The sequence below is a fragment of the Corythoichthys intestinalis genome, chromosome 12 (genome assembly GCF_030265065.1).
Source record: "Corythoichthys intestinalis isolate RoL2023-P3 chromosome 12, ASM3026506v1, whole genome shotgun sequence".
In the NCBI taxonomy this organism is placed as follows: Eukaryota; Metazoa; Chordata; class Actinopteri; order Syngnathiformes; family Syngnathidae; genus Corythoichthys; species Corythoichthys intestinalis.
This window is the reverse complement of record NC_080406.1, coordinates 41,315,408-41,330,882: the sequence shown is the minus strand read 5'-3', so window position 1 is coordinate 41,330,882 and position 15,475 is coordinate 41,315,408. Positions and strand designations below refer to the sequence as shown.

At 37.9% G+C, this 15,475-nt stretch overlaps 1 protein-coding gene across 5 annotated transcripts in view; it reads left to right on the top strand.

Moving 5' to 3' along the window:
- LOC130927216 (ephrin type-A receptor 3-like) overlaps positions 1–15,475 on the top strand; it is a 164,360-nt gene that overhangs the window by 72,230 nt on the left and 76,655 nt on the right. For all 5 annotated transcript variants that reach the window (XM_057852876.1, XM_057852877.1, XM_057852878.1 and 2 more), the window contains one exon: positions 11,310–11,465. In XM_057852876.1, coding sequence (XP_057708859.1) covers positions 11,310–11,465 — 156 coding nt within the window. The remainder of the gene's footprint in view (positions 1–11,309; positions 11,466–15,475) is intronic.

The window sequence follows — 15,475 nt, the reverse complement described above, 5'->3', positions numbered from 1 at the left end:
GCCAACATGTCCGCAGTTTACCACTTGTTGCACAAGAATACAGAGAATCTTATTTTAAGGAGTATGAGAGATTGTAATAGCCTTGGAAAGAGCTTTACTAGTTTTGGGTGGAACGGAGTGGTATTTGTTGTTGTTGTGAACTACAGTTCCACAGAAACGTCCATCAAGAACTCATTTAGCTGAGTAACTGGAGGCGTGAGACCCATTTTTCGAGTGTCCCAAACTAAGAAAGCGCATTTCATCAGGTTTCATCGGCCGTGACATCCACGAACAGAATGCTACAACGACACTTTTGCTATTGGACACTGTCAAGTTCAAATAACAATCCTTAGAAGGACATTTATAAACATTACCAAAAATAAGGAGAGAAGGCACTCGATTAATTTGAAAAGCTTGCAAGGAGAAGGAGGGAAGCTACACATTGGACTACAAAATACAGCTTCCGCACTCGTTCTAAAAAAACTCCTTCACCTCTCTGTTTATTTGGGATGGCCCTAGAAACAATAGAGGTGCCAACCTTAAAAGGGGGAGCAAAGCGGCCGACACCTCTATGAATTTGGTTGGCTTATGTGTATGCATGTAGGTGGGATTAATACATGTGTGTCAGCACATTTCAGCAATGCAAAACTGTCTCTGTTGTTGCCTCTTGCCCTTGGGAAGGCAAGAGTCTTCAAGGCTACTTCAAGAGAAACGTCCCTTCTTTGTGAGCACAATGATCAAAAGCATTTCTTCATTGCGAGCAGCAATTAGCATTTCTTCGTTGCGAGCAGCTGTTGATTAGAGCAATTATATAATAAACATCTTAATAACTATCACATCAGATACATTTCATGAAACAATAGCCTTTGGCAAGTTAGAAATTGCAACAATATGATTTCTTAAATGTCCCAGACAGTTTAGATCCCAATGTCTGTGACTTGTCCTTGACATTGACCTATGGAAGGCAGTTTTATCAAGAACTAAACATGTCTATAGTTATCAATCGTTAATATGTTTCTTTGCTGCTATCAATCATGGAACATATGGTTATAGCAATCAATACTTTATTGTGAGCCTTCATTGGTAAAAGCAAATATTTAATAACCATTTAATAATTATCTTATCAGACACATTCAGAGTTTGCCACAAAATGCTCACTGCCGCCGGGAACGAGAAGGAAAAAAAGTCCAAGGCAAATGGCATTAATTAAAATAATAATGAAATGAATAAATTAAAAAAAAAAAAAAAAATTGTTTACATGTGCATTATTCTGTCTTTCTGTTTCGGCCAAGAATTTTTCTTTCGGTACATCCCTAATATTAAGGTATTTTAATTATTAGTTGACTTCCAAAAATGGAAGCTTAACACAACATTAAACCTTTGCTAGTGAATTATTTTTTGGTACAGCGAATACTCTGGTGGACACCTTAGCTCGACTAACAGCTAAGAACCTGGAAAATTCTATTAAAAAAAAAAAAAAAAAAAAAAAAAGCATCTTTCATTAAAAAAAGATACGTTGATATAAAACTTGGGTTTGTGCAATCATATACTATAAATTTTGCTGAACTATACATATTTTACCCATGAAACTAAGGGACAGTTTACAAGGCGACACCAAGACACAATGACTGTGTTGTGGAATGGCCTCGCCTTCATAGGGTGTTGGCAGAATCAGAAAGTGAAGACGCAAACCATTGAATCCGGGCTCCAAAGTGGAAAGATTCAATTCTGGGGGCTTGAGGGGGCTTGCGCCGCATCCATATAAATAGAAAGGTCCCGCGCCGATAAAGTCAGCACTCGCAGTGGTGCCACCAAACATTAAAAACAGCAAATATGGTGGAACATCACCTTTAATTGACTGTTTTTTATGATATTTTTAATTTAAATATGTTGAATGTTTCCATTTTTGTGCCTTTTGGAGCAAAAGAAAAATGCCATTGCTTGGAGTGGGTGGGTATGTTGTCTTCTGGGCTGAGGAGGTTGTTAGGGTCAAAGTGCATCATTGGCTTTCGCCTTGTAAATTTGCACTGCCCCCTAGGGCCTGGCATGAATACTACATCGTTTTCATGCTGAATTGCGACATTGTTCGTATGGAGACGGAACCACATGAATGCAAATTTGACATTTTTCGTATTCTCAGAGAGTCACCATGAAAACGGCCCCTAAGGATTGGGAGGATCTTTCAACCAGGTGTTGTTGCTAAGCAGTGCTTCCAGTTTTCCATTTCCTGTTTTGTGCCACAATTAATTATTCACTCATATCGGTGGGAGAAATTACAAATAAAAAAAGCTCCTTCCTCACTTCCAAAATAATACACGTGGAGTAATGTATGTTGACGAGAACTTTTTGTCATTCATAACTTATTTCACGTCTGTGTATATTATTTGATTCAATCATAAAATAAAATCATTGCAAATTTAAAAATAAATGACTTTTTTTTTTTTCTTTTTTTGCTGTGACAAAAATGTTATGGAATTTATCAACTTTAATGATTTATGACAAGCCCTTTAATTTCCTAGTCCCAATCCTTTGAATGTTTTCCATTTAATACTGTAGATATGCCATCCTTATGAAATTGAAATGATCTGTTCAGAGTCTGTTGATATTTATATTGTATATCTTATAAAGCATCTGTAGTGAATGTAACAGCACTGAGCAGACAACATCAATTGGGAATAGCTGTTTTACATTTGCTTTGTTTTGTAATTTTCTTTTTGGAGTACATACCAGATGGTAAAATATTAGCCTCAAGTTTTGTGGCTTTTAAATAAATAAAATCTTGAGGACAAGAGTGGATCAAACAGTCTAAACTAGAGTATACTTACACAAATGGAGGGTATTAAAGATCTCTATAGAACTCTAAATTTTTTAGCTCCATCATTCTATGGATTTTGTAAGAAATAACAACAACCATGGCTACAACTGAGGTCTAAATTGGATTTCTCCATGTCAAATTAAAGTTGTCATTAACCTGGATCTGAAAGAGTAGCTACATATTGACAAAACATTATGCTTATAATATGTAGCATTCATAAATCATTTTCAATTTGTTTTTCTCAGCTGTATGACTAAATGCATTCTGCACTATGGTGACTAACAGCTTAGATTCTTTCATTGGTTCTGACATCCTTTCTTGAGACGGGTTTGTGCAGAGTACCACTGTAGGGAATACTGTCATGCTGTCTGAAGTAAGGAGAGTCTTGGGGATCTTTAGCATATGGCATAGGCCCCTCACTGAGGAGTGTGTGTAGAAGTCTGTCAGAGTGCCTTTGTGCATACTGTACAGGTGTGTGTCCTTCACTCGTCCTCAGGTGCTCGCAAAATGAAAGTGATATTCCCTGTTGGAGTTTTCTACAGTTGTGTAGGCAGAGGAGCTTATTCCTCATTGGGACTAGATGTCAGCAGCCAGGTGGACCTCTAATTATCTGAAGGATGATAAGGACTAGGGAGACTTTTTAACCCTTTACAGGACATTTGTGTACAGTGGTATGAAAAAATGTCTGAACCTTTTGGAATTTCTCACATTTCTGCATAAAATCACCATCAAATGTGATCTGATCTTCGTCAAAATCACACAGATGAAAAAACAGTGTCTGCTTTAACTAAAACCACCCAAAAATTCATAGGTTTTCATATTTTAATGAGGATAGTATGCAAACAAATGACAGAAGGGGGAAAATAAGTAAGTGAACCATTACATTTATTATTTTGTATTTGACAATCATTGATCGCAGGTCTTCAGACAGCTCTTTTGACTGAGCCATGATGCGCGTCAGACAATACTTCTCATCAAGACAATTCTTACCAGGTGTAAGTTTCATAGTTGGCAGGGCAGCTTTAAACCACTCATCAGTGATTGGGCATACACCTGAGTTAAATTGTTTTGGTAAAAATTGAAAAAAAAATCCAAGTCTAAGTCTCCTTTGGCAGAGGGTTCCCTTACTTACTTTCCTCCTTCTGTCATTGTTTGCATGTTATCCCCATTAGAATATGAAAATCTATGAATGTTTAAGTCGTTTTAGTTGAAGCAGACACTGTTTTTACGTCTGTGTGATTTTGACAAAAATCAGATCACATTTGATGGTGATTTTATGCAGAAATGTTATAAATTCCAAAAGTTTCAGATACCTTTTCATACCACTAAAACTCATTAGTTGTCATTGACGGTGGTGGACATCAAATCTAATCGCAGTCAAAATAGATTGGACATCTAGCGCCTTCGCCGCCTCTAATGATGAACATTCACAACCAGTTCTCGTTATCGTTATCAATGGCAATGAGTTATTGAGGGCCATCACTAGATTGCATTTGTTTTCATTCATTTTGATCTTTGTAATTTTGTTTTTATTATTATTTCATTCATTTATAAATGTATTCATACATAACATGTCCATATAACAACATGAACAAAAATACAATAAGATTAAATACAACAATAATAAATATATATTAGACCACATTTGTGGAGATCTCATGACACAACATGTTATATCATGTTCACGGCAGGTCTTCATGATGTTAACTTTTTTTTTTTTTTTTTTAATTTCTGTACCAAAAATAATCACGTGTCCTATAAATGGTTAAGCATAACAACATTGAAACTGGAATTTAACCATTTTCTTAGTGTGCTGTGTTCATGTTGATTATTCACAAGCATCTTTGTTCCAATCTTGAGAACTACTAGATCCTGTAGTTGCCATTAAGCCGTTGGGAAGTTTAATTCTCATATTTGCCTGCAAATTGTGATGTGTTGCTGTTGGCTACTATTGTCACCCTTGCGGATCTTCGTACAAAAGGGTGTGTCGCTCTGAATCACCGAGATGACGACATCTAATGTGTTTGTGTGAGTTCGGTGGTACAAGGATGGTTGTTGCTGTTCAAAGCAGCACAATAGTTTTGTGAAGGATGAATGAAGGCAAATGGCTTTAAATTTCTTGTTGGAAGATGTCTGTTTCCAGGGAAGGGAACACGGAATGTGTGAGTATGTGTATGGGCAAGTGTGAGGGCATTAAAGGGTTAGTCTCACTCTACACAATTCACACATACCCACGCCTGATACACTAGGCGTGTGTTGGGGTGTGGGTTTAGAAGCGTTAACTTGCTCCTGTGTGCTGGTTGTCCTGGATTTCCTCACTGACCCGGTTAATCTCTGGAGTGTGGACTGTGTATGAAACGGTTATTGCGTCCTTGATGGATACAGCAGGGAGTTGATCCATGCCTCCCTGTGTGTGGTTTGTAGGACTAGCTTCCTTGTTTTGGCCTACTTTACTGCCCTTCAAAAAAAAAATAGTTACTTTAACAAGCACACCCACGTATGCACAATTTAGAATATAAACTGGACAGAATAAGCGGGGCAAAAAAGGAAAGAGGATGGCATTAGCAAAAAAAAAAAAAGAAAAAAGCCCCTCTTTGTGGATTTGAGTCATTTACATTTCAAAAGGAACATTAGTCAAATCAATGTGTATGCATGAAGATATAAACAACAAAGGGTCATTGCAAAATGACCTCTGGTTGTAATCAACATAGACCAAAATACAGTAAGCTGTCAAAATTAGCTTTTATTAACATAATTACGCACACTTTGGTTGGATTTGATCTATGTATCAACAGTGTGCATGTAATCAACTGAAAACATATTTGTTTGAAACAGGATAGATTAGTGTGACCTCATAGCAAACAAAAACAAGCACGAACAGTGTGAAACATCCACAATCAATAGAATCGTAAAATTATAGGCTACAGTATGCTAGTGAGACAAAATTCCCACCATAAAAAAATCTAATTTCTATAGATTTTTCCATGACCCCCTCTGTCAATTGTATGCCACAAATTATCTGAAAGGAAAGCTAGAGCCTATACAAGATGACTTTGGGCCAAAGTTAAAAGTACACCATCGATTGGTCACCAATCACTCACAGGGCATATAGAAATAGACACATACACACGTGCTCACATCCGAACTTATTGAGTGGGGATTGATTTCACGCAGGCTGTGTGAAGTCAATTTGACCATCCTTACATACATGTTCGATTATTTCCTTGTATGGCCATTAATTGCTTACTGTGAAATTTACCTGGCAAAATACTTCACTTTCTTAAAAGTAGATGTTTGTATCTTACATTCAATACAAATTGATGGCAAAATACATATGATTAATAGGAAGAGGAAGTCATGCTTTTTTTCCCTTTTTTGTACACTGAATGATAAATGAGCTGAACCTGGTAAATAAAAAGGAAATCAATCGTTGTCGCGTTGCTCCACTGGTGTTTGTCACCAGAATGGATTCTGATGTTTCAGTCATTATTATCAGGAAAGCAATGGTGACTTGGAATGCAGCTTCTATTTAGGGCATTGGGTCAAGGGTAGAGATAGTTTCCCACATCCCCTCTGTGACATGCCAAAGTAACAATAGAGCAGAGGTGTCCATACTTTTTTTTTCTCCAAGGGCCGAAAAATCAAAGGATGCATTGGCCAACTAAAAATCCTTCCACTTTCATTTGTTAATCAGGATTGGAATTGGGTATAATTGATCACAGACTGTTAGAACTGGCAGTGCTCCCAGTTCAAATGGATTGGACGTCTTTAAGTGATCAACTCGTTTCAGTACAGAGCAGAAGGCTGAAAAAAAGTCATGATTGACCATCCATCATTGGCAATGAAAGAGTTAAGGTTCCACCATCCTCATGTTAATTATTGATGAGAGTAACCCATGACCTCAGCTATTGATCGAACACATAACAACCATACAACTGACATATCACATGGCAGCTGCCGTTGTGTGCATGTGAGTCTGTGCTGCTCTTCACAAGTGAGTGATGGCATTGTGTTTCAGGCGACATTTTGTCGAGAGCAGTGAGAAACCATGATATATGCGCCCTCAGGAGGGCACAAGTTCCGTGCGTTTCACTGCGAAAACATACTATTAACACTGCCGGTATTGATTTGAGGATTCATCTGTTGTCATATGTGCTGTTTTTACACAACATTCTTGAATTTTACAAGACATGCTATTAATCTTCTGTTAAGAAGATCTGCTCTGGATGTAGGACAGTGTAAAAAATGTACAATCAAAATGTGTCGCGGGATACGTTGATATCTTTGAAGCCTTGTCACGTTGTATTCTATGCATTTACATTTGAGCAAAAATGTGAATGCCACTATGCTGCTTCTGTTTATACTGGATAGGGTCAGGTTACAGCACTACTATAGGTACATTTAACATTTGATGCAGGTTAGTTTAACCCTTTAACAACGGATGTGTCGCCGGTGACATATGTCCGCATGCGTACTTTGAACTACCGTAACTCCTAATCGTCCTAAACGATTTGTGCTATTGGAAAAAAATTCTATGAATCCTGAAAGCTGAGAGGTTCCGCTTGACAGCCAAACGGGTGTAATTGCTGTGATCTCACTCTCCTACAGCGAGAAAACCAGTGAATCAGCTCCCTTATTCTCTGACGTGCTGGCATTGGCACATTTATGCATGCGACCCTTTGCACTACCGCAATAGACAGACAGAATAAGAAGTCAGGAGAGTGGCAAAAAAAAAAAATGGTGAAGAGCAACACGTATTATTTTTTTTTTTTTTTGCGAGGAAATACCCATAAGACAATCATCGAGAACAATTAAATCTCCACAGAGGTTCAGCGAAGAGTTTGGGAGTGATGGCGCAACGGGAGGAGCAACTTTTGGTGAAAAATGGTACCGAGTGTTTCTCTGTAGTTGAACCTCTCTCTGTACTTTTCTCAAGATCATTTTTACTTTGTTCACAGTATTTTTTATGTATAAAATATGTTTGTTTTGTGTGTTACTTACAGTACAATACACAGAGTGTAAATGAGCAAATATGCGCATTGCAATCTACTACATGTATGATGCGTGCCTTGTTGGCTTAGTAACCATATTTGAACAGTGTCACATTGTCAAAGTGCTGTTTCAAAGTATATACAAAATTATTATGTTCATGTGCAGAAATCCATATACATTATTGGTACTATACAGCATTTGTGACGACTACTACTCTGCTACACTTTGTGTTAAGATGAGGAACAGCTATACTGTGTATGTGCTATGAAGTGACAATAAAATAAGTACTCGTCTTCTTCCTCAAGTGACCTAAGTCCTGGAGAGGGCTGTGGAGATGCTGGAGCTTGAGATTCCAGGGTGGTCACAGATCGAAATTGCAGAGAGCTAGCATGTCAAAAGAGCGCTGCCTGGATTTGTGAGACATGCAATGTGGGCCTGTGTCTCCAGCCAGAGAGGAACTGCTCTTGGCAATTCCACCAAGGCGTCTGAAGAATCAAAGACTAAAAAAATGTATATAGTTTTCATTTTATGGCCTGTTTTGCACATATAGAGGAAAAGTATCCAATGATGTTATTATAAATAGTTTCGTATATTTTGCACTCTTGGTCTCCTGTATATAACTGGTTTTGACCATAGTATGTAGAAAGGACAAAAACACCTATGACTATACCTGCTGTTTTTGTTGAATTATCAAATGTAAAATTATTTTTTATCTTTTTTCTCTGTTGAATGTTTATCTTAACAAGTTGAATAAATATTACCACGCTTCAAAACGTTTTGTCAAGCATGTTTGGTTGTCAATGGGACATCAATATTACTTATTTTGACATTTATCGTTATTATTATTATTTTTTTTTTTTTGTCTTATTAGGTCTAAAATATTAATGATTATAATTGGTCAGTGAAGAAAACAAGTTTGGACATCAAAGGGACCCAACCTGGCCATTGTAAACATTTTTTTCTTTGAAATATAAAGGCAACATCAAAGGCATGCAAATTTGGCCAAAATAGGCCTCGGTGTTAAAGGGTTAATGTCAGTTCAAAAATAAAGTGGGTGCGGGGGAAAGCTGTCATAATTGCTGTATATTTATTAACAAATAATTACAAATGCATAATATCATGACATATCCATATCATTATATAAAATAGCTCGTGTCATGATTGATTTTTTTTTTTTTTCGTATTGGCACATCATCACTAGTCTAAGGTCCAGTTTTTATTTCTAGCCACACACAATCACACGCTCATCAATCTTTGGCTCTGTGGCCATCCTGGTGGTCGGTTCTCCAGTGGAACAACTATTCCCACCCTCTTTCAGGGTTGGTTCATACCATTTAAAATGAGTTCCGTCCGTTGAAGAGGTGCTGGGTTTCTGTCTAACTGCACATATGCTATCGCGCTCTACATGCACACCCCTGCACACGCTACTGATGAATGTCAATGAAACACATGTTGGTTTTCCTCTCAACGAGGAGTTACCTCCTTTGAGTGGAATCTGATTTTGCCATCGCACTTTTTCAGAATCCCCCTTTTTTCCTGGCAGACACTAAAAAGGGACTTTTATTATCCAAATCCAGCTGTTAAGAAAATATTTCGACAGTTGTGGTTGAGAAAAACCAACATATCACCACTGTCATATGAAAACTTCTTAAGTGTATGTGGAGATATTAATTCTCGCACTAAAAGTGTTATGAGAATCTCACTGTGCAATATAGTTCTTGTGGTAATCTCCGGAGGCTCCTTTTGTGATAAATCCCTGATGATCAAAATGGTTAAGATGATCTGGCCCAAAAAAATCAAATGGCATCTACCGTTGTATATTGGCATTAAGTTAGCAGGTGCTTGAAAGTGAATGTGTTTTGTATTTTAGAGTCCAATATGTCTAATTGTCTATGTGTGTATTGAGCTTCACAGTTGACATCAGCTGCCGTGTTATAAACCACTTGAAAATCATCAACATTGTTGAAATACTATTCAAAATCTAACAAACTAGACAGTTTATAGATGTGTATGGCTGATTATAGGGATCGGGCCAAAGATAAATTGCCTAGCCCTGGTTAAGAACGAAGAAAGAAGAAATTGCAAAAGCTAACAAGCTGGTCTGTTTCAAATCGGAACACAATTTAATTATTTAAGCACAAATACAGACGTGTCATTTGTAATTCAATGTTATAATACAATAATTATTTTCAGCATTCTAAATTATTTCACTTTTTTTGTGAAGTAAAATGGCCATCTTTGTTCAAAGGTTTGCTTGTGGATAGAGTTTGTAAACTACAGTATGGTTCTAATCCACACGGATAGCATTACATGAAGTTTATGCGTCCAGTAATGGCAACTGATTCAATTGGTCTCAAGCCAAGTGTTCATCTGCCCAGCGAATGTAATGAAATAGTCTTCCCTTGGTATCGAGAGGTTAACTGTTTGGAGCATCGGTGCTCTGTCAAAGGTCAATTTATGGCTAACAGGATGAGCTAAAGGGTCAGTTCGGTACCATGATTGGATTAATTCATTTTACCTGTTGTCTACATTTCTGGTTGGTATTCCTTGCAGGTTTTTGCTGAGCCAGCGATTATCCTGTTGCTTCATTCCTGTGAATGGTTGAGGCTTCTGGATGTCAAGTCTAATTTCCTGGTGTATCATCCTAGAAGGGCTAGGGGGATGTTTTTTTCTAGGTGTGTCAGCAAGAATTGTGGCTGTCATTCTAGTTGTAGGATCATATTTGGTCATTTAAACCTGCATTTGGCAGACAGACCTACACACACATGCACAGTTTAAATTCAATATAGTTGAGTATTTACTGCAGCATAGGGACCTTGGTGTGCCGATGTCAGTGATGGATAAGGCAGTAGTAGTACAGTATGGGCAGTGTCATTTTTTTCCATGGGTGTTCTGCTAAGGTTCTTGTGGTTGCTGTTAGTGTTCCTCAATTATACTGAAATTATATTTTTTCATTATTAATAATGATTTTATATATATATATTTTTTTAAAGATAGAATTAATGTTAAAAAAATCAAATTAAAAGGAAATAGAGCAACACTAGGTGAGAGCAGACCTCTGTCTAATCAGTAAAATTCATCTCCATACTTGCTGTTCCTTTTCGAGCATCTTTGAAATCATTACCCCCAAATATAATCACCTCTTCCATTTCATAATACTTTTATTCATTCTTCCTTTATCTTGAACACAGACAAACAGACGAACACATAAACTCTGCCTGCCATAGCTTTTACCTACTGGCGGAGGATAAACAAAACAAAATATAACAGAAATACACTAATAATATTCCACAGTATCGCGATTGATATTTTTTTCATAGTGATATTTTTTTCATAGTATTTAAAAGTGTGCCCTATGAATGTTAGTGTGCATGCTCCTATTTGTATGTTTTTGCATGTGTATAAGTGACCATCATCTTTCATGGCTTACACTTACACTACACTAGATACTGTCAGAGTCTCTTAACTTGCTGCTGGTATGCTCCTTCTGCAAGGCACTAATGTCTCCTTCCCTTCTCCGCAGTGTGCAAGTCCGGCTTCTACAAGTCTGCACTTGGAAACCTGGAGTGTTCCAAATGTCCCCCTCATAGCTATGCCCACCATGAAGGTTCATTGCATTGTGGATGTGAGAAAAACTACTTTCGGGCTGAGGGAGACCAAGCCTCCATGGCCTGTACACGTAAGTAAGCATGTGTGCATGTCATTCTTATGGGATGCAGGTTTTAATTATTTTATAAACTGGTACTTCCCAATGTCTCATAAGAGAAAAACTTGTGTGGGAGGATTTTTCAGTTAGCAATAAAAATTGTCTTCACCCTGCTTTGAAGGACTAATGATCCCCTATTAGTTTGACTGTCAATGCACTTTAGTGTTCCATAATGCTCTAAATGCTTCCAGGTGTGCTGACTCTTGTTTTTCTTTTCACCAATTTGTACAATGAACATGATTGTGGTGTTAATTTGGGAAAACAAAGGATCAGACTCTACACTGTTGAGACAAAACCATCCGCAAATACAAAAATTAAATATGAATATCAGTGGATGGGATTACAGTTCAGAGCTCAGCTTCTCATATCAGCTTCTGACCTTGTGTGTGATTTTCATAAATACACATATTGTGTTCAAGTTAGAAAAATAATACCCAATTTTGGCAAATTTTGTTCTGTTTATTTACGTACGTGTTTTCTATGTGTGAACTCCATCCAAATCTATTGAGAATATTCTTGGAAAATATTGACCTTTATTAATCAAAAGCTGATGAGAAGAAACCACATCTATGGCAGAGGTAATTAATTCACGAATCGTTGAAGTTACAAATGTTCATCGGTTTGATTCCCCCTTTCTACTGCTGACATAATTTTGTTTGTCTTCGTCTGATGCAAATTGATTGCAGATTTGTCTTACAAGCTTCCAAAAGCCGCTCCCCATGAAACCATAAATCAGCCCAGTCCCTGATGTCTGGTTACGAATTAATTTATTACAAAAGGACTAAAAAGAGAAAACAAATTTGTCTCGGAGCTGAACACTAGACGATGCAAATGGTCACTCCAGTAATGGACAGCATCCTAATTAGAGGAACAGTTATGAGAGGCTGTTATTACCTCAACACCATCTGGTCAGCTGGCCAGATTTAATTTCTTTTGGGAAAGACAGAGTGATACAATGGATCCAAGTAGAAAAATTAAATATTTAAAGAGGTATGGTTGAGGATTGTTCAAGTTGGCTTTGACTTTAAAAATAAAATCAGCAGGAAAATAACAAAGTAAATACTATATTTAACATAGGTTCAGAAGATGAATGAATGCCTTCTGCTATAAGTTGAAATGCGTTTAACACTTGTAGACATCTAATCCATTTGAACTGGGAGGTTGGCAGGCTGGTATTGAATGTATAGCTCTTTGTTCCCACTTCAAACGGATTGGACGCCCAGCACCATCAATGGCAGTAAAACATGAGCATTGACAGTCCTTCCAGTTTAAATGAATCTGAGCAATGAGGTAAAAACCGTGATTTTGGGATTTTAAGGTGCTCCTGACTATAAGCCACATTCACCAAATTTTGCAAGAGGCAGCACAAGACCATAAGCCTCCACAGTCCACATTGTATAATAGAATATTCACAACAAAAGAAATGCAGCTCCTTAGCCTGTAAAAATTACATATAAACCACACTAGCTCTGGTTGTTAAACAAAATAGTTGTTTATTGTCCAAAAATTAAATATTCTACAAACAAACAAACAAACAAACAAAAAACATTAGAAATACTAGGCCTGCAAGCAGGACTGAACGGGCCATCGCAGTTTGGCGCAACTCGGACGTCATGCAACTCGGACAGTGTGCAGGTCAGGGTGGTGGCAGATCGTCCTCTCTAATCATCTCATTAGAACCTAACATGCGCGAAAGTTGCCTCTTTACATTCACACACCTAAGAGATAAAAACCCCTATTGGACAGAGGACTACAAAAAAGGAGCGAATAAAGGGTCATCACAGCAACAGACAGAGACATGTGGACATGGGCCGTAAAATAAGTATTTTAAAAGGTCTTGAAACTACAATGACCAACCTGAAAAGAACTGGACATATATTTTAAAAAATGAGTGACTTTCTATTGCCACTAGTTGGCGCTGTAGGGTTGATGCAAATGACCCCTACAGGAACCCTTCAGACACAACAAGCACGATATGTTTGGCGCAGATATGTTGTAGAAGTTATGACTGTTCAAAACTTGTGGTGAGACGAAATGGCTTCAGTCATTTTTACTTCTCCTGTTGGACCCTTCTGCTTCAACCAAACCTCAGTATTTTTCATCAGGCACCTGAACACATGTCTTAAGGCTCCCCTGATGCAGGTTTGAGGTGAATAGATTTTTTTTCCTTGGCGGAGGAGCCTGTTTCGTAAAAAAGGCATTTCCTGTTCCCACTAGGGGGCGCTAGGCCTAATGAGTAATATTTCAATGCACTCGTGTTAAGGGTGGGATGCCGCATATACATGCCAGATATGAAAAAGATTGAAGGAGCTATTAGTCCTTTACTGAATTTGTCATTTTGCCGAAAAAATGGCCGACTTTGGCACCACGCCCAGGTCAGACCCATGAATGAAAACGCACCATTTTGAAAAGTTTAGATTTCATATGTCTCCTGAATTGTCTAACCAATTTTGAAGATGATCCAACTGATTCCCTCTGTGACAAGGTCTCAAATGTGCACCCTGTTAATTGATAAAAATTTTACATTCGATCCAAAATGCCCGATTTCCTGTTGGGTTTGGAATATGGGTGCAAGAGACTTTTTGGAGCAGTTTTGCACAAGGTATCGACTCCCCAAATTTAATTGCTCTACGTTAAAAAAAACCTAATAGGAAACGCCTTTTTGAAAAATTCAAGGGGGCGCCACTGAGCCATTTTGTTACATTTTTTTGTAACGTTGCAAGATTATCGAAATCCACACAAAGCCGCATGTATGTGCAAAATTTGGTGAGTTTTCGTGCATGTCCAGGCCTCCAAATGTAAACTGGACTAGAAATGGACAGAAATTTCACATTCGATCCAAAATACCCGATTTTCTGTTGGATTTGGAATATGGGTGCAAGAGGCTTTTTTGAGCAGTTAGGCATAAGGTATCTACTCCCCAAATTTCATTGCTCTACGTTGAAAAAACCCAATAGGAAAGGCCTTTTTTAAAACTCCTTTCTGTCGCCACTAGTTGGCACTGTAGAGTTGATGCAAATGACCCCTACAGGACCCTTCAGGGTATGACTCTCAACAAGCATGGGAAGTTTGGCGCAGATATGTTGTATATCTGCTGAGTTATGACTGTTCAAAGTATTTTGCGAGACAAATTGTTGACGATCATTTTCACTTTCATGTTTGGACCCCTCCGCTTCAACGAAACCTCAATATTTTTCATCAGGCACCTGAACACAGGTCTTAAGGCTCCCCTGATGCAGGTTTGAGGTCAACAGATTTTTTTCCCTTGGAGGAGGAACCTGTCTCGTAAAAAAAGGCATTTCCTGTTCTCACTAGGGGGCGCTAGGCCTAATGGGTAATATTTCAATGCAGTCGTGTTCAGGCTGGGATACCGCATATACATGGCAGATATGAAAAAGATTGAAAGTTGTGTCAAGGAATTATTAGCCATTTACTGAATTTGGTGTTTTGCCGAAAAAATGGCCGACTTTGGCACCACGCCCAGGTCAGACCCGTGAATGAAAACACACCATTTTAGAAACTTAAGATCTCATATGTCTCCTGAACAGTCTCACCAATTTTGAAGATGATCCAACTAACTCCCTCGGCGAAAAGGTCTCAAATGTGCACCCTGTAAATCGATAAAAATTTCATATTCGATCCAAAATAACCAATTTCCTGTTGGGTTTAGAATATGGGTGCCAATGCTTTTTTGAAGCAGTTTTAGACAAGGTATAGACTCCCCAAATTTCTCTCTACGCTGACAAACCCTAATGTTATATGCCAATTTTAAGATTTCAAGGGGGCGCCACTGAGCCATTTTGTTACATTTTTTTGCAACGTTGTTAAATTATCAAAATTTACAATTTTCCGCACGTATGTGCAAATTCTGGTGACTTTTCGCGCATGTTCAGGCCTCCAAATTGGCCGTTTTCATTTGCCCTGAAAAAAAAAAAAAAAAATAATAATAATCCTTTGCAAAACAATAGGGCCTTCGCACGCCT